The sequence below is a fragment of the Anabrus simplex genome, chromosome 3 (assembly GCF_040414725.1).
Source record: "Anabrus simplex isolate iqAnaSimp1 chromosome 3, ASM4041472v1, whole genome shotgun sequence".
Taxonomy (NCBI): domain Eukaryota; kingdom Metazoa; phylum Arthropoda; class Insecta; order Orthoptera; family Tettigoniidae; genus Anabrus; species Anabrus simplex.
Window position 1 is genome coordinate 106,011,547 of NC_090267.1, and position 25,185 is coordinate 106,036,731.

General features: G+C 35.8%; 1 protein-coding gene across 4 annotated transcripts in view; it reads left to right on the forward strand.

Moving 5' to 3' along the window:
• LOC136867070 (deoxycytidylate deaminase) overlaps window positions 1-25,185 on the forward strand; it is a 112,934-nt gene that overhangs the window by 24,228 nt on the left and 63,521 nt on the right. For all 4 annotated transcript variants that reach the window (XR_011017966.1, XM_067144175.2, XM_067144172.2 and 1 more), the window contains exon 3: window positions 15,857-16,092. Coding sequence is in view for 3 of the 4 variants with exons in the window: in XM_067144175.2 (XP_067000276.1) it covers window positions 15,857-16,092 (236 nt within the window). In the remaining variant the exon portion in view is untranslated. The remainder of the gene's footprint in view (window positions 1-15,856; window positions 16,093-25,185) is intronic.

A 25,185-nucleotide genomic window follows, 5' to 3' on the forward strand; every position in this document is an offset into this window, starting at 1 on the left:
TGCATTTTAATATTAAGAAACCACTAGCGTATTTTACTATGTGTACCTAACTAGTCTGTTGTTATTTCGTTTTGGATAGGACTTTGTACGTGTTTTTAATGTATTCTTTCTTATAAATATTGCTCATAATTTCCAACCAGACGTCTGGTTTAATTTTGAGGTGCTTTGATATGACTGATGATGCCCCACATGGAGGGCGAAACATGTCTCCATTTTAACGATGTTTAACTAAAAATGTTAACATCCAGTAATGTATTGAATAGGTTGGAGTCCAATAAATTCTTTTATATTATTATTATTGAGAATCTTTCAATACGGAAAATAAAATGATTTTCATTACTTGCAACATACCACTTAGTCGAGCAGCTCTTCTTCTTTCTCTCAATTCTTCCCAACCCAAACATTGCAACATTTTTGTAACACTACTCTTTTGTCGGAAATCACCCAGAACAAATCGAGCTGCTTTTCTTTGGATTTTATCCAGTTCTTGAATCAGGTAATCCTGGTGAGGGTCCCATACACTGGAACCATACTCTAGTTGGGGTCTTACCAGAGACTTATATGCCCTCTCCTTTACATCCTTACTACAACCCCTAAACACCCTCATAACCATGTGCAGAGACCTGTACCCTTTATTTACAATCCCATTTATGTGATTACCCCAATGAAGATCTTTCCTTATATTAACACCTAGATACTTACAATGATCCCCAAAAGGAACTTTCACCCCATCAACGCAGTAATTAAAACTGAGAGGACTTTTCCTATTTGTGAAACTCACAACCTGACTTTTAACCCCGTTTATCACCATACCATTGCCTGCTGTCCATCTCACAACATTTTCGAGGTCACGCTGCAGTTGCTCACAATCTTGTAACTTATTTATCACTCTATAGAGAATAACATCATCTGCAAAAAGCCTTACCTCCGATTCCACTCCTTTACTCATATCATTTATATATATAAGAAAACATAAAGGTCCGATAATACTGCCTTGAGGAATTCCCCTCTTAAGTATTACAGGGTCAGATAAAGCTTCACTTACCCTAATTCTCTGAGATCTATTTTCTAGAAATATAGCAACCCATTCAGTCACTCTTTTGTCTATTCCAATTGCACTCATTTTTGCCAGTAGTCTCCCATGATCCACCCTATCAAATGCTTTAGACAGGTCAATCGCGATACAGTCCATTTGACCTCCAGAATCCAAGATATCTGCTATATCTTGCTGGAATCCTACAAGTTGAGCTTCAGTGGAATAACCTTTCCTAAAACCGAATTGCCTTCTATCGAGCCAGTTATTAATTTCGCAAACATATCTAATATAATCAGAAAGAATGCCTTCCCAAAGCTTACATACAATGCATGTCATACTTACTGGCCTGTAATTTTCAGCTTTATGTCTATCACCCTTTCCTTTATACACAGGGGCAACTATCGCAACTCTCCATTCATCTGGTATAGCTCTTCCGACCAAACAATAATCAAATAAGTACTTCAGATATGGTACTATATCCCAACCCATTGTCTTTAGTATATACCCAGAAATCTGCTCAATTCCAGCCGCTTTTCTAGTTTTCAACTTTTGTATCTTATTGTAAATGTCATTGTTATCATATGTAAATTTTATTACTTCTTTGGCCTTAGTCTCTTCCTCTATCTCGACATTTTCCTTGTAACCAACAATCTTTACATACTGCTGACTGAATACTTCTGCCTTTTGAAGATCCTCACATACACACTCCCCTTGTTCTGGAATGTCCTTCTTGGAACCTGTTTCTGCCTTAAAATAGCTATACATACCCTTCCATTTTTCACTAAAATTCGTATGACTGCCAATTATGCTTGCCATCATGTTATCCTTAGCTGCCTTCTTTGCTAGATTCAATTTTCTAGTAAGTTCCTTCAATTTCTCCTTACTTCCACAGCCATTTCTAATTCTATTTCTTTCCAGTCTGCACCTCCTTCTTAGTCTCTTTATTTCTCTATTATAATAAGGTGGGTCTTTACCATTCCTTACCACCCTTAATGGTACAAACCTGTTTTCGCATTCCTCAACAATTTCTTTAAACCCATCCCAGAGTCTGTTTACATTTTTATTTACCGTTTTCCACCGATCATAATTCCTTTTTAGAAACTGCCTCATGCCTGCTTTATCAGCCATATGGTACTGCCTAACAGTCCTACTTTTAAGACCTTCCTTTCTATCACATTTATTTTTAACTACCACAAAAACAGCTTCATGATCACTAATACCATCTATTACTTCAGTTTCCCTATAGAGCTCATCTGGTTTTATCAGCACGACATCCAGGATATTTTTCCCTCTGGTTGGTTCCATCACTTTCTGAATCAGCTGTCCTTCCCATATTAACTTATTTGCCATTTGTTGGTCATGCTTCCTGTTGTTCGCATTTCCTTCCCAATTGACATCTGGCAAATTCAGATCTCCCGCTACAATCACATTTCTTTCCATGTCGTTTCCCACATAGCTGACTGATAGCTTAGGTGTGGATAGGCAGGCTGGACTTCCCTGAATTCCTTTCTCTACCACAGCAGATAATAATCTCAGGGGGTTGGGCACTTGGTGGGGACAGAAGTATCTTCAGTTCACTAGTTACATTCCATTTCAATGCCCTGCATCTCATTTTTAAAAGTGTTAGTTTCTAAAAATGCCTAATGAAAAGAGCAGCAGAAGAGATTTACTAAATCAGTGGGTGTCGGGTAATAGGGACTATTCAACAGATGGTGTCATCGTGTACTGTCAAGTTTGCTCAAAGGAAATGAAATGTGAAAAGGAATTTCAGCTTGAACAGCATTCAGAAACAACTGCACATATTAAAGCAAAGGAGGAGAAGAACAGCACACCACAACAACTACTATTTACACAGGTAAAGCCCAAGTCCTGTATTCTTAATATATTTTCAAATGATCTTTTTAGGGCTTTTGTATGCAACAACATTCCATGGAATAAATTAAACAATCCAGTTCTGCGATCATTTCTTGAGAAATATTGTATAAATCAAAAAATACCAGATGAATCAACTCTTAGGAAAAATTACCTACCTCCGTTATATGAATCTACCCTGCAATTGATCCGTTCTGATATCGGAAGGAACTGTGTCTGGACATCGGTGGATGAGACAACGGATTCATGTGGCTGTTACATAGGAAATTTCATGTTTGGTAAATTACATCCAGACGAACCTAGTACTAGAGAAAACCAACCATAGCACAATAGCAAGATTTGTAAATGATGATCTGCGACTATTGTGGCCATCTGAAATTGAGAATAATTGTTGTAAAGTGCTTGTACTGCTCACAGATGCAGCTTCGTATATGTTGAAAGCAGCAAAGACCCTCCAAGTATTTTATCCAAAAATCATACCCGTAACCTGTTTAGCGCACGGATTACACCGCATTGCAGAAGAAATATGCGCACAGTTTCCAGATGTTAACAATTTAATTGGATGTGGGAAGAAACTGTTTCTGAAAGCACCAGCTCGTATCCAGTTCTACAAAGATTGTCTACCTTAAGTTCCTTTGCCACTTCAACCTGTCCTGATGTGGCAAGATAGGTCAATGTGGGGTACCAATAAATATTTTATTCATACCAGTGGCAAAAGGAACGAAAACCTTAGCATAGAAAATGAGATGCTCGACCCACAACAACAAAGATCGTCAAAAGATAATCATTGGGACACCACAACGCTCAAGGTATACCAAAGTTATTTCACTGGTGGTGACTTGTCGGACCACGGAAAGACTTGCGGTCAATGCCTCGTTGGGTGAAACCTAGTATATCAGATTTTATCATTCACCAATCAGCAGAGCCAGTGGACGCCACGGCGGGCTACCCGAGAGGGGTGTCCGTGTTAAGTACAATTTTTTTTTTTTATTTAAAAAGAAGAAAGGAAAAGGGAAAGGTAAAGAATGAGAGAGAACGCACAACTGAACAAATGTAAGAAGAGGAGAATGGTTTTAAAACAAGTTGTATTTTAAACTTCAAATAACTAGAATAAGCAGGGTACAACAAGCAAAGAGGGGGGGAATTACAAACATTAGATAAGGGCTCAGCCCGTTTGACAACCAAGACACAATCAAGAGTAATAATTATTAAGATTTCTTGGGATCTGTTGTTATGACTTTCAAGAAAAGCCCAAGAGCAAGGTTCGACAGGGAAAACTATAATCAACACCTATATAAGTACACAAACACTTTAATTAAGAAACAAAGCCACTAAATCTTTATATAAACAATGATTTAAGGCCACCCTTACAATCTCGATTTTGCACCCAAAGGAGGGCAGGAAGGTTATAGCGCATCGGATGACAAGAATTTTTAGTACTCAATATCCGAAAGGAAGAAAAGGAAAGAAAAAGAAAGCGAAGTAAGGAGGGAAGAAGAAAAAAAAAGGGATGAAGAGGGGGGGGGGGATCCTTCCAGGCTGCTTAGACGCTATCACGTTGGCAATGTAAACGATCACTCGGGTCAGTGAAAAGTTCAAGGTGTGGCAACACTACTCTCACTTGTCCAAACACAGTTGATTCTGGCGTATGAGGTTGATAAAAGGTTCCAGTCTGAAGGACTTAGTTAGAATTGAAACCACGAAACCCCATATAATTTAACATTCAAAGTTCAAATCTTGATATTGAAAGATATAAAAGGTTGTAACTTTTGCTCACCCAGTCTGTTGATAAATCAATGCAGCAATTCACAAATAAAAGTAGGTAAAACGTCCCAACGGACCAGCCGTTGGAGAACAGTTCCGCTCTCTCCACTCGAGTTGTTTTCCAACTGAATGTCTGACCGCCGAGAGTAAGGAATAGCTTGCTTATATAGGTGGTGAACATATTCGAGAAGTTACTCGATGAAAAATACGTAGGTGTGACGTCACAACGAGGAAGCAGCAGTGTGAGATAGCAGGCCAGTTAGTGAACAGCTGGGCGAGCAAGCAGAAGAATGCGGCAGAAGGTAAGACGTAGTAGCGCGGTCGTAACACTGACTAGGTGGGGGACATGGTTATCTGCAGTATCATTTTATCAGGTAAATTTTAATGAAGTGAAAGAAGTGGTTACAAAACTTGAAGATGAGCATATTGCGTGTGTCCGTGATGCAAAAGTTGTGTTTGAAACCGCTACTGTTTATCAAGATGTGAATTTCATTCATACACATTTTTCTAAACTTCCAACAGCCATTGAGAGCTTAGAATCTTTTGGTACTCCCCTCCATGAATCACTTGATCTCGTTGAGAAAGCTGCATCTTCATTGAATTCCGCTCCAGGCGAAATTGAAGAGAAGATTAAATGCAAGTTAGAAAAAATGCAAGTTAGAAAAGGTGTTGAATTCTAACCCAGGACTGAAGAAGAATAAGTTAATTAATCAATACTTGAGTGGAACTAGGGTATCCTTGCCAGATGTATGCTCCGAAACGTTGGTGCCCATGTATAAGTACTGTCCAATCACATCAGTTGATGTAGAATGATCATTCTCAGCCTATAAAATCATTTTGACGGACAATAGACATAGTTTGTCCCCAGAAAACATTGAAAGACTACTAGATACCTATTGTGATGCTTCTTTGTGCAATAAATGATACCTATAATAATAATAATAATAATCGTATGGCCTCAGCTACCGTTTGCAGACATTTCGATTTGACGCCATCTGGCTGTCTGCTCGTCAATTTCGACGTTCCGGTTTACTCTGTCTGCCATCTAGCGGACCTAGAGTAAACCGGATCTCTCTTGGGCGTCTATGGCTGAGATTTAATTAATTTTGTCGGGTAAATACCAAATGTATCACCAGAGTTCTTTTACATGCCGACATCGTACGACATGGAGTGTCGAATGGACTTTTTTCCGCCCTTCAAAAATCCGACTACCTCTGCCGGGTTTGAACCTGTAAATAGGTAAGTGAATAAAATTGCCTGTTTTTAGAGCATATTTCCTTATTTTCTGTGCATATATTCTAACTTTGTAGTGCATATTTGCACGCATATTTTCATGTTTTTTAGTGCATATAAATCCGGGCCCTAGAAATTACATATTACTGGTGCCTGCATTGAAATTTTGGATGAAATGCTAGAACATGTGCATCAACCTTTACATGGCAGACTGGAAGCTTGTATTGAAGCTGGTGGTAATCATTTTGAACACAACCTGTGATGGCCAATTCTCTTTCTTCTTCAGAATCCAGATAAGCTCTTTATTCCCTTTTTTCTTTAATGCTGACACATGGAGCAGAAAACTGACTTTCAAACTACAATAGCCAATAAATGCATTTTACTTAATATATTCAAGAATATTGGTCCACGGATCCGAAGATCATCCCTACAGGGAATCCCCTATCTACTTTAAAATACTGGGACACATTCTCTCCAGGGGACAAATAGGGAGGGCCCTAACATAAGGTAATATGCCCATAGGCAAAATAGACGGAAGAGGATCCGTTTCCAATGTTACGGTTTCCCAATGGCTTTGGAGACAGAAGAGGATAAAGCCAGACGGACTGGCTATAAAGGTGCTACTCAACTAATCTATAGTCTGTGTCAGTCCATTGCAGTTTTGGAGCTTACTACTGCCTGTCTCATACTACATGGGCCTCTTTGAAAGGCTCTGAAATCATAGTGTGTGGGCCTCCTCCCTGCAAGTTGAGGTCCATTTTCCCCTGCTACTCCTACAACGTCCAATGGCGATGGGATAAGGATGGTGGAAGCGGACTTGGGGTGAAATTGGGAGTTTCCAGTATGGACCTGCACATTGGCGGCAGATGTGTGATGTTGCAAGTAATAAATTTCATCTTGAACTGTGGTGGGGTTATTTATAACAAATTCCAACTTGTATGTTTGGGAAGTTCCACCTTTTCACCACTTTAAAATCTTACGGTTTTTCTTAGATTAAAATAACATTAATTTATTTTAAAATTAGTCGGTACATATTTCGTTTTTAATATAAAACATCTTCAGTCGTGACCTTCAATAACAGTTAAAATGTACACAAAAACACAAGTTACATAAGTAAAACACAATATTAAAAACAACTTGTCCTTGACTAGATAAAAGGTCTAAATGTCTAAAGAGTCTGGTTTTCTCTTCATTGTCACTATTTGATACCTCTTGATGTAAAAGATATGTTATTCATGAAATGCCACTTAAAAACTATCCAAGATAAAGGAATATTAAAATTTCTTAATGTATAAATGAAACAGTAGCGTACAGCTGTGCAAGTTCTTGTAACATTCAACACTTGATGTGAATGGAAAGGGGGAATTTTCTTGTCAGATGAAATGGACTAATCGAGTTCAAGATGGACGGCAGCTCTCTGTGATGTGGTTACGTCCAAATCACCCAATACCCCCTCATCTTTCCTCAGGAGCAGCTTTGAGCACAGTAGGAGGCCCGATGCAAGTCAGCTGTGAGGGGCATAGGAAACTATAATGCAAATGAATTACTACTTCTTAGCCTCTGTGCTGAGCTTGAACTCATCACCAACACACAATTCCGTTTACCAACAATTGGCTTTACGTTGCACCGACACAGAGAGGTCTTATGGCGACGAAGGGACAGGAAAGGGCTAGGAGTGGGAAGGAAGTGGCCGTGGACTTAATTAAGGTATAGCCCCAGTATTTGCCTGGTGTGAAAATGGGAAGCTATGGGAAACCATCTTCACGGCTGCCGACAATGGGGTTTGGACCCACTATCTCCCGGATGCAAGCTCACAGCTGCATGCTCCTAACCGCATGGGCAACTCGCCCGGTATTCCGTTTACCAACCAGATACAAGACTACGTGGATGAACCCATGTTCGAAACAATCAGCCAACTCAGATTATGGTGCTCCAGAAACCACATACTCGTTTCACAAATCATTCAAGGAAGAAAATTAATACCTCCAAACTTCAAAATGAAACTGTTGCTAAATAATTCCAAAATGCCGTAACAGAGCAACTGACTTCCAATCCAATCAATACCAAAGATGTAGAGCTGGACTGGGCCACATTTCAAACTATCATCAAAGATTCGGCAGAGAAAACAACTGGCTATGAGAAAAGGAAGAGAAGTGACTGGTTTGATGATAATTATGTAAACATTCTGAAACTAATTAGTAAGAAAAAAAGGGAAGCCTACTTATCCCTTACACAAGACCCTTCCTCGGTAGTGAAGAAAGCATGTTTCCAAGAGCTTAAGATGAAATGTCAGGCTGATATAAGACAGATGAAAAATAAATGGTGGCAGTAGAAAGCCAAGGAACTCCAAAATTTTTCCGATACCAGAGACTTTCGGAATTTGTACGTCAAATTAAAGGAACTTTTTGGGCTTGTCCAATTCTCTCTTTTTTTATGTCTTTCTTTCCTTCATCACCTAACTTTTTCTTTATTAACTTACTATAATTGTTTAGTAACACATTACAAAATGTAAATATACACCTTCCTTTAAACAAATTTAAATCCTTGCTACATGGCTGACATACATCAAAGTCCAGTCTATCAAGGACATTGAACATCACACATACTAGTTCTGGTCCCTGACATTTACAATTTAAGATTAAGGGTATTAACATGCTCTAAGCATCTTATATGGAAGCTCCTACTGGTTAGAATGACATAAGATGCGTATTCAACCTTTCGATTATCATAACTCTGAACAGTTACTAAAGTATTTATCACAACATGTGATGGATATTTCAGGCTCCCTCTGTTTATGACCTTAAATAACAGGAAAGAACGTCAGAACTAAGAACTGGTGTATTATCAAGTGATACAAATATGAAATACATCCTACACACTTAACGTACTTAAGTAATTTATGACACACATAGATAGCCTCCATATGTACGTAATGCTGACAATATCATTTTCACTTTTATGTACATAATAAAGTTCATGAAGAACTCCTTCACATGTCACAAGTTTCAACATTTTCATCATAGTAGACATCATCTTCATTTACACTAAAATCTCTTATTTCTACGTCAGAATGTTTAGCAAAAAAGTACCTTAATAATACTAATTGTTTTGAGCTTTTTCTCTGATTTGATCACTTGCGCAGCTGAAATATTATAACAAGCTCCACTAATTTGACAATACTGTCCGAACCTAGCCTCCAAATCGTCCGAAATTTACTTAGCAACACATATTTGAAACTTAACACAGTTAATAAATACTTAACTATTTCTAGTACAGTACAACAGTATGAGTCAAAGCTTAGTATCTAATGTGAGTTAACCGTTTCTTTTCCTCGACTTTTCACCTTCTCCTGGAACTACAACATAATTCCATTTTTCTAGCCAAAACAAAACGTTTCTCAAATGTAATTAATTATCAAGACCCACAGATGTTACCGGCAGCAGTACACGGGCAGCAATAATTGTCATTAAATCTGTTCCCTTTAATTCATGATTTACATTCATTAGTTTCCACCATTTAATTATAACTTCTAAATAACAAATGGTACCCTCAACATTGTAGTCACTATGCTCTAGCTGACATTGTTCGAGAGCAGCCACGTTTTTTCATCAAAAAATCCTGGCACATAAGTTCCCACTCTGCCTTTCCAAGGAAGTTGGGAACAATACTTTTTTTTTATCAAGAGCGGGTGCTAATTTAATTGCATCATGTTGTTCACTTTGTTATAGCATTTTTAAATTGGACACACTGGCAATAAGAGTGGCATTATGCTTTGTAAAATCTGGGAGATAAAATGTCTGTTTACTGCCCCCGTTTTGCCGGGCAGCTCAGCCGGTAAGCAAAAGTTCCCAGAGGCGGAACGTTCGCTTACAGGCGACGCTAAATTATAGAGGGCAGGGACAATCTAAGGACTGACGACAAATGAAAACACTAAAAAGAAATGGGTTTTAACATTTATTAAATAAAACATTAGCACTTTCCAGATTTAACAAATATTTTCCAAAATCTTGAAATAAATTATTTATCTCTTCCCTGCTGGAAATTCCCCACAGTTCTCCATTATATTTCATTCTGTAAAAATACGAAATTAAGTCTTAGTAAATCGTCCTAAGAAATTAAATAAATTATTATTTGAGAGAATCCTATCTCAAATTATCAAAATTCCGAATTATATCTTTCTTTTAAGTTATCATTTAAATTAACAAATCTCTGCGATTCATTTTACTGTGAGTCAAAATTCTACCTCACACGAAAAATCCAATAACTCATTTTTATTAATTAAATATTATTTCAATTAATTATTTAAGCTTCAAATTATATCATAAAAATATTTTGAACTCCAATATCCAACTCATTTAACTCTTATTTTTATGTCAATTGTCCTAGTGTTGTGCACAACTCACAATAAAGACTTAAATTTCTCGCATTGTAGCGTTAAACATATTACATTTTGTGAGCTTAGTTCATTGACGCGATCCTTGCTTAAGTATTTTCCCTCGAAGCAAAGATCCTAATCTATCTTATTCCGTCATAAAATCACTTAAAGATTCATAATTGAGCCAAATATGCTCGCCACAAAACAACAAAAAAAATCGAAACTTTACGCGCTCAGCGTACACACAACATGACGAAATATAACCATGGAAATCACAATTACAAGTAAAATCAGTCATTCATCCATCTCACATTCAAGCTTTGGTCCACGGTAATATTATTAAACAAATTTATCGAATCCTATCTCTTTATTTTTATTTTTAAATTTTATTTGAAATATGAGAGCTTCTCTCGATGACCATATCAGACAAGGCTACCATTACGATCGTCTGACGTGTGATTGTGACAGGATTATCACTTTTCCAATGAAATAAATTCCTCAACGATGTTCCAGGATAATTTTACAGTAGAAATCGTCACTAAAAATTCCATAGAACTGCCTACAGTCACAGATAAATAAACATTCGCGCATACGGTCTATGAGTCACGACTACGTTATTTTTAATCCCTTATTATCACAAATTATTGATCAACATGTGCTGCATAAAAAGAAATTATGTTCACAAACACACTCTCTTCCTTAACTGACTCATGTAATGGACACACAAATAAAATCCTATCTTAAGATCCATTTACAAGTCTCGAAAAACACCAATAACAGTAAATGCAAAATTTGTGGACATTCAAACCACGACCAATATTCCAGGCCAACATCTACCTCAATATAGCACACATTAATCACTTATAAGCACAGCAATAATTACACTCATGACCTTTAAACATTCTATTAGACCGTAATAATGTCACTTATTATTATTATTATTATTATTATAATTATTATTATTATTATTATTATACGCGCGCGGTTGCGTCATCGCAGGCTATGGTTTAATGAAATCATAGATGACTCTATTCTATCTCGAATCTATGGTAAACCACAAAACATCAAGGAAAAATCCTAAATTCACAGAACACGTCGATATTCTGTCCCAAATAATTCAGAAGTTATTCCATCATTAATTTATAAATTAATAACTATTATCGCGTGGGTCAAATATTTTTAACACTTCCCTAGACTTATCATGGGACAGTGAGAACATGTCACGAAGCACTCACTCAAATAGAACAAATTATAGGTCCCAAATACACTCTCACACACATCAAATCTACCAACACCAGTGAAAGAAGGGTGAAATTCCTAACTACAAAGACTATTAGAAATGATTTCAAATATTCAAGCAAGGACTATGTCTACATAATTATTACAACAGAAAACAGAGAAAAGTATAATTTAAAATCTTAGCTGTAGTAGACTTGGCTTCTGGACTCGGTTGATGATCAGTGAATATTTAACCAAAATCCATCTCCGATGTTATTCTCTCCCGGGCTGAATTATGCCTCACATTTTAATGATACATGGCTGCAGCAGGCGAGGACTTAGGACAAATACAAACTCCGTCGTAATGCTGAAATTCCATTCTTCCAAAGTATTTCAGGACTGCTAGGAATCTTGCGTCTTCTGGTGAAAGCTGAAACTAAAAGATTTGTCTTAGAAATAATTCCTGACACACACTCGATTCTTCAAGATGGCACAGTTTTACCTACTTTAAAAAATTTTCTTCAGATTTATAAATTTAAAGAAATCTGAACTGCTGCGTTTCCGATATTTCGGCGTCACAAAATTTCCTCAGAAGCAGAAAATTTATCGTCTTTCCTCAATGAATGCTGGTAATATTCCACGTCGGATACGTCGTTTCCAATAACACGTGCTCATACAATTATTCCTGTAGACAACTGAGCAACAGAATGAGCAGAATGAGCAGAATAGAATGAGAAAGATTTTCCCAAGTACATGGGTATTTATTTCTTCAAGACGTAGGTGTGTTTGTTAATTAAATTTAATTGGCTGAGATTTTGCGATCGGGCTAACCTTGCGGTCCAATTGGTTAAATATCATGACGTCAAAATCTCAAAGTATTGATCGCTTTTAATCTGGTCGAGTTCCTGTCCACGTGCCACCCTTCTGATGTCTTCAACAAGGCACAAAAAAAAACCCAGACTCGCACACACGGCACGGGAAAAACCTGTTTCCTGCTGGCTATCAGATAGTGCAGAGTTGAAGTCACCTTCCTGGACGACAATTTTATGCATGGTTCCACTCAAGTAATAAAATATTCTTTCCATACAAAAATAACCAATTTTCAAGGGTGCATTACTATCAGTCTGTTTAAACCAGTTATTTCTAATGCACTTAAAAATGTGTACTAAGTCGAACAGGACAAACATATTTTGAGTATTGTTGTAGGGATTAACAAACTTAGAAGTTAAAGTTTCACCACATAAGTTCATAAACATTGACTAATTAATGCAGTTATTATATGAAATAAAACTAAATACCTTATAGCCCAATTCGGTCAACACCTTCAAGACCTGTACAGTCTGTAGGTTCACGTAACTGATCTGTTAAATCTTTGCAAGCAAATAAACCTACAGCATCTTTATTGTTTGACAGTAAAGAGGATATCATAAAAGTCTTTATAGTAGTGGCTACATCGAGTGAATAATCATTGGAGGGTTGTACAGCTAAATCTTCAAGATTGCCCCCTTTGTATGTTACTTCTGACCTAACATACATTTAATCCAGAAGCAAATTATAATGTCTTTCTTGTTCACTCAGTGCAGATAATTTCATCTTTAAATCATTTGCATGAGATACATCTATTCCAGAGCTTTCGCAGCCTATCTTAGAAGTAAATATTTTCAAATATCATGGATGTGGCAATTTTGACCATCTAATGCTTCTGTTTGCAGCAGGGAAGGAGAAAATTTTTGTTGAAAACCAAATCAAAGTTTAGAAGAATAGGTGATAGTTTTTGACATGGGTAAGTTAATTTGTTCTTTGTAGAAATTTCATTTGTCACAAATGTTCTGGTTATCAGTCTCATCCGTAATATCATTCATAAAGTTACTCAAAGTTGCTAATTTGTCCCTTTCCGAACCCTGTAAAGTAAGTTCATATAACTGTAACCCTTTTCCCCTGTTGAAATATCAAGTTCCATAATTGTTTGAACTGAGACCATTTACAAACTATAGAAGATTATTTATCATTTATCACTAAATCGTCTTTAACAACACTGAAAGTCAGATCAGGGTTGATTATCAAAGATATTCCTATTTTTGGAAATTGTTTTTCCATTAAACTAATTGTAAATAAACTTGGCTGGTTTACTTTTGCATATACATTTTCCAGTTCAGATGCACACTACTGCAAAATTCCTTGTTATTTTTTGGAAGCCATTAATGTTGTCTACTAATTCCTTTTCTTTCTTGGAATTCTGAATTCCTTCTTCTGCTCCCTTCTGCCTTTGTTCGGGATCTTTTCTTTCTTGAGGCAAAACTTTCGATAAATATGCTGGCAAGTGTTCAGAATTTGTGGTTATGGCATCATTAGTTAATTTTAACCTGTCACGTTTCACAGTTAGTAGAGAATCATCAGACCGTGTCATCGAATCTTCCCGCACTATGTACCTTTCATCCACATGTTTGATGCATACCTTTGACAAATTAGTAACTTTCTAAGCCATTTGAAATTTAGTGGGATCTTTAGGAAATGAAAATATACTAACAGGATTTCTAGGATCATAGTTACATTTACAACCTGGGACGCAACAAGTAGAAGGCATATTCAGTCACTGTCATGTAATTCACACTTGAATTTAACAATGTATCACATAACTAGATCTAGAAATTATTAACCACATCAAGAACAGGGTGACTTTATCGAAGGAACTACACGTAAATATCCAAGATTGCTGGCAGACAATGAATGGGCATGAAGCAAGGCGCTCGCACCATCCATATTTGTGATATGGCATCTCAGGTGGTGGGGGAGCAGCGTGGCCTGCAAATCTAGTGTGGCCTTGCTCTGCCCTTGCAGATTATGACCACCTCTCCCACCAAGTTTTCTTGAATAAGGATCACAAAATATATACCAAACTAATGGTGTACCGAGCTGTAGTCATAACAATACCATATGGATGTGAAACCTGGACACTTGAACCATCGTGACATAAAGAAACTGGAACGCTACCATCAGCAGAAACTTAGATCCATCATGAACATCAAATGGGATGACTGCATTAGCAGTGTGACTGTTCTTGACAAGGCGCATATGAACAGCATAGAAACCTTCATCATCACTCATTGGCTTAGATGGGTTGGTCACATCCAGCGTATGAATGATAGCAGACTGCCTAAACAACTTCTCTATGGTGAGATTGGTCATGGCAAAATGCCTCAAGCTGCTCCTTTGAAACGTTAAAAAGACCAGCTTAAGAAAACTCTGAATAAATGCTAACAACTGAACAAAACCATGTTCTTTGGTGCAAAGGTACTGCAGAAGGTGTCTCACTGTTTCAGGAGGTACGTCACAGAGAAGAAATTGAAACCCATGAAAAGCGGAAACTGTGTCAGATCCAATTGCGTCCTTCACCCACCTTTAGATGTGACCTATGAAGCCGCATTTTTCATGCAAAGATTGGCTTGATCATTCATCAGCGACATCTCCACAGAGCCAACAGACTTTAAGAAGAACTGCAGGAGAAAAACATATTCTCTGAAATGAGTAGCGGCCAACGACAAATATTTGAGAATATCCATATGCACTTTGACAAGTGATTTAACCCTCACCTCAGTCTTAACAAAATTTCCGTAAAAGTTATCATTATTTATCATGAATTAATGTAAATGTTGTCAGAATCGAAAAACAATAATCAGTTAAAACATGTGACAGGCAAGCCATTGCTTCCCCACAAGTTCCTCTCTCTTCCATCTCTTAGCCACCTTCCCTCAACAACAACAGCTCTCAATCATCATTTTGTATTGCTTTATATATATATTTTTGTAGTTTTTAAGATACGTTTTTCATTTGTTCAAAGTAGCCGAAGATGGCTCAATAAGGGTTGAAACACATGAAAAGATTTGTATATGACTAAGTCCAACACTTAATTTTAGTGTTTAGTCTAAATAGTATTGGAAAGATGGACCCATAAATACACATTCTTTATTGTTTATAATTATCAATACAACAGTATAATTGTTAAGATATTCTGCTTAGTCAAGCTGTCCATCTCCTTACTTCCAAGATTTCCCAGCCCAAAGTTTGCAGCGTTTGTTGGAAATCTCCCAGTATAGATCATGCTGCTTTTCTTTGAATCTTTTCCAGTTCTTCTATTAAATATTCCTGGTTAGGGTCCCATACTCTAGAACCATAATCTAACTGGGGTCTTACCAGTGGCTTACACGCCCTCTCTTTTATATCTTGCTACAACCCCTAATACCCTCACAGCCACATGAAGAGAATCTGTAACCTTTATTTACAATCCCTTTTATGAGGTTACCCCAATAAAGATCCATCTTTCGTAATATTAACACGTAGGTGCTTAATTTTCTGTTTAGGAATATTGACAAGAAGAGGGAAGACTATTTAAACTGGACAGACTATTTCATGGCTACAGCGTTTCTTGCTGCCAAACGTAGTAAGGATCCCTGTTCTCAAGTGGGAGCATGTATAGTCAACCGCGAGAAGAAGATTGTTGGTGTGGGCTATAATGGCATGCCAATAGGATGTGATGACGATGAATACCCTTGGGGAAAGTCATCAAACTCAAAATTGGAAACAAAATATTTTTATGGTAATGGCACAACTTACTTGTGATTAAATATTTGATTAAAAATAAGTTAACTGTCTTGCATTTGATGAGAGATTCCTGATTTTTTGATACCTACCATCCTTTCCTGTAATTAAAAGTGAAATGTTTTATTCCAGCATTTATTATTAGAAACACTTGCAGTATTGGTCGTAGTGTTTTAATGGTTTCAAGGACAGCTGGTCTGATAAAACATGAATTCTAGTGAAAAGAATGCCCAACAGTAATTCGGGTCTAAAAAGTAAATGTCTGACTCAATTTCCGTTTTTTGTTATAGTGAAAGGCATTTCTTTTCAGTTTCGACTCAGTTAATTTATAACTGCTAGGTTGTTCAGTCTGTCAAAACTGATTTATGAATAAATAAAATTTAGAGGATACCTGAAAGAAAACATAAAATATGAGTTTATACTTGAAAAAGAAACAACTTTATTCAAATAGAATGACATGTTTCGTTCTTGAAGGAATATCATCAGATTCTGTGAAATCACACATTTTAGAATGTTTTCAATACATAAGGTATATTTTTTAAATTTAAAAGGTATGATGATGTTCTTTCAGGAACAAAAAAAGTTATTCTAATTTAATTAAGTTGTTTTTGTTTTTCAAGTATAATTTGTTATATGATTTATTTTTTTTCCCCAGGTATTCATAAATTAGATCCGACAGAATGAATAGCCCAACAGTTCTAAATAATGACTAAATATCTAGTTTTTTTTTAACAAAAGCAACCTGAGAAGCTGATATTGTTTTGATAATAACTGTACGTTTCCTTAGTAATACGGTATCTTACCAGTTTTTTTTTTTAGCGAAATGGATGCATAAAAATATTCTTGTTCATAAAGATTTTGATTGCCACTTGAGATTGAGTAATAGAACCTGCAATAAGTTCTACTGGAGATGTTCACTCAGAGATCCTTGTTCACCAATGAGGACTTTGATAATATTCAAGTTTACAAAGTCGATACACATACTCATCAGAGTAGAGGAACTCAGATCCTTGTCAGGAAATCTTGTGCCAATATAAAGGAATGAGCTGCTAATGATCCAAACCAGGCACCCCCAGCAGTTGTTCTAGAAGAAACCGTCAGAAATGAAGAGGCTTTGTTGTTGATGCCCAAGAGGCAGGTGTTATTAAGATCAGTAAATCATGAGCAGAACACAGCAAGATCACCTTTGCCATGTAATTTGCAAGACTTAAGAGATAATGCAGCCATACAAATTGACTCTAAATGGACAGTGCACAATTTCTGAGATTAGGTCTGGGATATTCCAGATCCAAACTGAATACTAATATTCACTTAGTTGATTATTTTTGGAAAAAGGAATATTTTAGATGGTACAGAGTATGTTCTTACAACTTTACACTTTCCATGGAGTCATTGTTGATCAAGTGAATATCCGCTTGTATACTGCCATTGTTAAAACAAAACTTAGCAGATGCATGAAGTGATATTGTTTCAAATAAATAATAGCCTACAGTATTTGTTAGGCATTAAACGTCTATTTAGCACCAGTAATGATTTTTTTTTTTTTCAGAACAAAAAATTTCCACAAGGAAATTGTTATATACTGTATATCTACCTGCTCAAACTGTAAAACTATTTATTTATAAAAATAGTCACTTTAATGTTTAATTAGGACATGTTCCGATCCTTGTATGGACGCAACATAGGGAGGTTGTGGGTTTGGATCCGACTGGTGTCCGGTTGGCCATTTTTGTTCTGTATCTAACATCTCTTCAACACGTACTATGAACGTATAACACGATCTAATAGGTTGGAAGTCGATTTTTATTACAATGAGGTCGTGAAATATCAATATTCAAAGTTTAGAACATCTTTCAAAATTCTTGCTGATTAGCGTCTAAAAAGAGGATAAAAAACTGAAGGTTTTGGTGTTCAATACAAAGGACTAAAATCACTGGTGACGATATCAAAGCTAAAATGTTCCTTTGTTGCGGCTAAATGTAACCTTCATTGTGTAATACTACTGCTGGTTTTTCATTATGAAACAGTTGAGAATATTCGTTGTTTAAAATCCAAACAAATTTATAAAAGCAATCTGAAAAAGAGTGGAATCGGAGGTAAGGCTTTTTGCGGATGATGTTATTCTCTATAGAGTGATAAATAAGTTACAAGATTGTGAGCAACTGCAACGTGATCTCGAAAATGTTGTGAGATGGACAGCAGGCAATGGTATGTTGATAAACGGGGTTAAAAGTCAGGTTGATAGGAAAAGTCCTCTCAGTTTTAATTACTGCGTTGATCGGGTGAGAGTTCCTTTTGGGCATCATTGTAAGTATCTAGGTGTTAATATAAGGAAAGATCTTCATTGGGGTAATCACATAAATGGGATTGTAAATAAAGGGTACAGATCTCTGCACATGGTTATGAGGGTGTTTAAGGGTTGTAGTAAGGATGTAAAGGAGAGGGCATCTAGGTCTCTGGTAAGACCCCAACTAGAGTATGGTTCCAGTGTATGGGACCCTCACCAGGATTACCTGATTCAAGAACTGGAAAAAATCCAAAGAAAAGCAGCTCGATTTGTTCTGGGTGATTTCCGACAAAAGAGTAGTGTTACAAAAATGTTGCAAAGTTTGGGTTGGGAAGAATTGAGAGAAAGAAGAAGAGCTGCTCGACTAAGTGGTATGTTCAACAATGACAAAGGTGTTTTAATTTATTCCACCTATTCAATACTTATATTATCACGTATAGTTGTTACATAATTAAATTCTTAGTTACATGGGACATGTTTCGCCCTCAATTAAGGGCATCTTCAGCCTAAATACAATAATCAAAAATACAACTAAATTAAAAGTGGACGTTAAATACAATCATCAAAAATACAACTAAAATAAAAAGTGGAAGTTAAAAGTTTAGTCTGTTCTTAAAATTCAGAACAATAAAATTGTGAAAAATGATAAAATAAAAAGATGCTAATGGAAAACTGTCTTATGATTAAACTATAATCTTGTCAGAGACTAAAACTTCTATTAAAATTCGAATTAAAACAGTTCATATAAAATATTGGAAAATCAAAGTGGTAGTAATAAAAAGCCAACGACATGAGGGCGTGTACACAAGCATAAACTTGATTGTCATGAATACAATCTTTTCAAGGCCGTTGATGAAATTCGTAGTAAGTAAGGCAGAAGCATCTATTGAAAAATTGTAAGAGGCCGTTAGCACCGGTAGGTAATAAAATGGCTGAATCCTTGCCAGAAAATGTCAACAGATGCAGAAATAAGTTTTCTGTAAGAGAAGGAAAAGAAGAAATAAGAAATTGAACGTAAGGAGAGAATTCAGTCTTACATAATTTTGAAACAGATGAGGACTTACATGTAAGTGGAAGTTGTTATTTCTTAACTACTGTTGAGTTGGTTGCTGCCCGTCTGTTGGCTCTAAGTCTGGTGTTATAACTGTGCTGCAGAGGCGGTAGCGAACTCGGAGGGGAAGGAATAGGGGAGTGCGGAAGGGAGGAGAGGATGGGTGGAGTCAAATGTGACGAGGCTGACAAAGGGGCGGAGTCAACTGCATTGCTGGAAGTAGGCCTAATATCTGTAGGTATGGGAGGAGTATTAGGGTTTGAAGAATTAAATATATTAGGTATCCTAAATTTATTCGAACTAACTGACTTTAATAATTTCGGCATTAATTCATGTAACATACTTTTATTGTCCGTGGTTTCATTGAGATTCTTTTGCTTATTGTACGTCTGATCTAAATAGATGTATAAACTTTCAATAGATGCTTCTGCCTTACTTACTACGAATTTCATCAACGGCCTTGAAAAGATTGTATTCATGACAATCAAGTTTATGCTTGTGTACACGCCCTCATGTCGTTGGCTTTTTATTACTACCACTTTGATTTTCCAATATTTTATATGAACTGTTTTAATTCGAATTTTAATAGAAGTTTTAGTCTCTGACAAGATTATAGTTTAATCATAAGACAGTTTTCCATTAGCATCTTTTTATTTTATCATTTTTCACAATTTTATTGTTCTGAATTTTAAGAACAGACTAAACTTTTAACTTCCACTTTTTATTTTAGTTGTATTTTTGATGATTGTATTTAACGTCCACTTTTAATTTAGTTGTATTTTTGATTATTGTATTTAGGCTGAAGATGCCCTTAATTGAGGGCGAAACATGTCCCATGTAACTAAGAATTTAATTATGTAACAACTATACGTGATAATATAAGTATTGAATAGGTGGAATAAATTAAAACACCTTTGTCATTGTTGAACTGTTAAGTTTTCAATACGGACCTAAAATGAGGTTATAACATGTAATGTGACAGCCAACCAGGCAAAATGTAGATTAAATAAGTTTCTCAATCTGAAAATGAAGATTTGTAAGTTAGGAAAAGATTTAGCTTTTCTTAAACAATGTCTGAGACTAAAACTTGTACCTACTTTTCTAAAATCAACACAACGTAAGAACATAAGCAATCCAAGCCATAATGTAACCCAAAATAAGGTAAATGAATTATGGCTTAAAAATGAAATCAAGGCATATTACAGGAAGAAGTCCAAATTGAATTTGCAATTATATAACGTTCACTTAGCGGTGACACAGGATTTAGCCCCATTAGAATGGCAGTCTTTTTATCAACACATGGAACACAAATTAACATACGCACTTAGTAAGAAACAGGATACATTGAATAAGAAATTGAATCATTTAATAGACACACAAATACGTCGTAGTAAACAAACGAAACAAGAACAAATTAAGGGCCCATCGGACAATGTCACTCCCACGGTAGTTAACTTGACCAAGGTAAAATTTACGGAAGGAGAGAATGACCTACTTAAAAGGGGTCCAAAATACAATTGGCCTAATAAAGATAGAGAAATAGATATCATTAACACAGTTGCAGAAGCGGAGGCGAACATATCAAAACTCCCACGCGATGTACAAGATGAAGTAAGATTGGAGTTAAAGAAGAAATTACCCAGACTGGCTAAAGAAATTTATTCCAATTTTGATCCCAAACAACAGAAAACAATAAAAAACATGAAATCGAAAATTGAAGATAACAATATTATAGTAACCAAGGCTGACAAGGGGGGTGCGATCGTTTTGATGGATAAAGATACATATATCAAAAAAACTGAAGATTTTTTTGATAATAATAAATACACATTAGTAACAAAAAATCCGCTAACTAAAATTCAACGCAACTTAAAAGCCTTACTTAAAAGATCCACATCTCTCTTTACTGAACAAGAACAATTAAAACTTGTCAATATGAATCCTAGGCTCCCGGAAACTAGAGCTATGCCCAAAATACATAAAAAAGATATTCCGATTCGCCCGATTATCAATTGCCGTAATTCTCCCACGTATAAAGTCTCCAAATACATTCACAATTTTTTGAAAAGACATTACACTTTTAATAATAAACAACCATTAAGAAATTCCATTGACTTGTGTGACATTTTGCTTGGATTTGGCGTACTTCCAAACCAGATGATGTGTTCGTATGACGTAGTGAATATGTTCCCGAATATTCCGACAGATAAAACTGTTAATATCATTCATGATAATATTTGTAAACACAGTAATCTTAGTAAAATGAAAGTAGAAGAATTCACTAGATTGTTAAAATTCGTATTAGACAATAACTACTTCACATTTAACAATAATATTTATAAACAGAATGGATTAGCAATGGGTGACCCAATATCGGGCATCCTTGCCGACATATTTATGGATTCAATCGAACACAATGAAATAATAGCAAAAATTAAAGGAATAGATTTATGGTTGAGATATGTAGATGATACATTTGTAATCATAAACAAAGATGTCACTAATAGTCAAGAAATCTTAAATAAATTAAATGAAATCGAACCTAATTTGAAATTCACGAAAGAGGACGAAGTCGATAACTCATTGAATTTTCTAGATATAACAGTTACGCGTAAGGTTAACACTTTTGATTTCCAAATATTTAGAAAACCGACACAATCATCTACAACTATAAACAATTCCTCCTTACACCCGAGTTCACATAAACAAGCATCTTTTCACAGTCTAATTTATAGAGCATTTAGAATCCCTCTATCTCCCATGAATTTGAAGAAAGAATTGAATTATATTAGATACCTCGCTAAACAAAATGGTTTCAAAATAGAAATGATCAACAAATTAATCAATAAAATTAAGAACAAATTATCTACGAATCTGATACCAGAAAAGACCAAAAAAACTGAGTATGCTACATTCACTTTTAATAATCCAGCTATACACCAGATTACTAGCGTATTCAAGAAACATAATTTTAATATAGCTTTTAAAACTACTAATACTAACCAGTCCATATTCTTTAATCATAAAAAAGTTAATTATGATAAGAATCGTTATTTAGGATCGGGAGTATACAGACTTAAATGTACTCAGTGTAATTTTTCATATGTTGGACAGACTGGGAGAAATTTTATGACAAGATACATGGAACATGTTAACGCGGAAAAACATAGGAAATACTCAGCGATGAGTTTGCATATGAGGGAGACTGGCCACAGATTTGAATCCATAGAGAAAGACTTAACGATAATTAGAAACATACAAAAAGGAAGAATGCTGAATGAATTAGAAAGTTTATACATCTATTTAGATCAGACGTACAATAAGCAAAAGAATCTCAATGAAACCACGGACAATAAAAGTATGTTACATGAATTAATGCCGAAATTATTAAAGTCAGTTAGTTCGAATAAATTTAGGATACCTAATATATTTAATTCTTCAAACCCTAATACTCCTCCCATACCTACAGATATTAGGCCTACTTCCAGCAATGCAGTTGACTCCGCCCCTTTGTCAGCCTCGTCACATTTGACTCCACCCATCCTCTCCTCCCTTCCGCACTCCCCTATTCCTTCCCCTCCGAGTTCGCTACCGCCTCTGCAGCACAGTTATAACACCAGACTTAGAGCCAACAGACGGGCAGCAACCAACTCAACAGTAGTTAAGAAATAACAACTTCCACTTACATGTAAGTCCTCATCTGTTTCAAAATTATGTAAGACTGAATTCTCTCCTTACGTTCAATTTCTTATTTCTTCTTTTCCTTCTCTTACAGAAAACTTATTTCTGCATCTGTTGACATTTTCTGGCAAGGATTCAGCCATTTTATTACCTACCGGTGCTAACGGCCTCTTACAATTTTTCAATAGATGCTTCTGCCTTACTTACTACGAATTTCATCAACGGCCTTGAAAAGATTGTATTCATGACAATCAAGTTTATGCTTGTGTACACGCCCTCATGTCGTTGGCTTTTTATTACTACCACTTTGATTTTCCAATATTTTATATGAACTGTTTTAATTCGAATTTTAATAGAAGTTTTAGTCTCTGACAAGATTATAGTTTAATCATAAGACAGTTTTCCATTAGCATCTTTTTATTTTATCATTTTTCACAATTTTATTGTTCTGAATTTTAAGAACAGACTAAACTTTTAACTTCCACTTTTTATTTTAGTTGTATTTTTGATGATTGTATTTAACGTCCACTTTTAATTTAGTTGTATTTTTGATTATTGTATTTAGGCTGAAGATGCCCTTAATTGAGGGCGAAACATGTCCCATGTAACTAAGAATTTAATTATGTAACAACTATACGTGATAATATAAGTATTGAATAGGTGGAATAAATTAAAACACCTTTGTCATTGTTGAACTGTTAAGTTTTCAATACGGACCTAAAATGAGGTTTATAACATGTAATAAGTGGTATGTTCCGAGCTGTCAGCGGAGAGATGGCGTGGAATGACATTAGTAGACGAATAAGTTTGAGTGGCGTTTATAAAAGTAGGAAAGATCACAATATGAAGATAAAGTTGGAATTCAAGAGGACAAACTGGATCAAATATTCATTTATAGGAAGGGGAGTTAGGGATTGGAATAACTTACCAAGCGAGACGTTCAATAAATTTCCAATTTCTTTGAAATAATTTAGGAAAAGGCTAGGAAAGCAACAGATAGGGAATCTGCCACCTGGGCGACTGCCCTAAATGCAGATCAGTATTGATTGATTGAAGAAAAATAAGGAATGTAGACAATAATGTGTTGAATAAACCAAGGTAAATAATTCATTAAAATTGCTCACTGAATTATCCTCCTGCCTCGGAAGTGTACTGGTACACAGTCAAGTCTTGTTAACATCTGTATGAGTACAAAAATACAAATGCCAACCATAGAAGCTTAAAAGCAAATCTTTACTTGAAGCCTTGAAGACGCAATGCGTGTGGTGCACACTTTCGAATAAAGGAGGTGGTACATCATTTAACGTGAAATTCTTGGATAAGATAGTAGAATATACACTGTTATTTATTATATGCAGTTGATATTAATAAATGATTCTTCTAACAAACTACAAAGTGACATGAGAACAAACTCTCTTTGTTTCACAACCGGGTGTGTGCTGGCTGGAGAACTTACTCAGCTTCAGTGTTGTTTGTAATGCGTGTGGTGGGTTTGCCGAGAAATACCCCTGCCTTGTGTGCGATTCTCTATAGCAATAATGCAGTATGCTAGGAATTTAATGAAGCCAACTGTGATTTTGTTTTGTTGGTGTGTTTATAGGTATTAATGAGTATTTTAGTGACAATTCGGAGTATCATAAACACGTAACTGTACCAACATTGTCATCTGATAGTGCGAAATCTTTTCATATCGTCCCAGCTCTGGCAAACTAACGAATCTACAAATTGGCAAAACATTAGGAGAGTTCAAAGAAGTTGTGATTACTCATGTCAAATCAATTTGATATTTAATGATTGGTTTCGTGTGTTAGACATACAGAACGAGCTGCAAATGTGATACATTTTTAGAGGGTTAGACATTATATAAATAATAAAATCTAGACCAAAACTTCACAACTACACTTTCCCTACTTTGTCACTTTCGCTAGTTTGCCGTTGTGGGGACGATGTAGGACATCTATACCAACAACCCTTGTCCGCCTTGTGTGTGTCCTGTTAGGTAATTGGACGATTGAATATGAATTTAATATGTTACTTTGGTGACGAATGGGGATTTTCATATAGAACTTTTG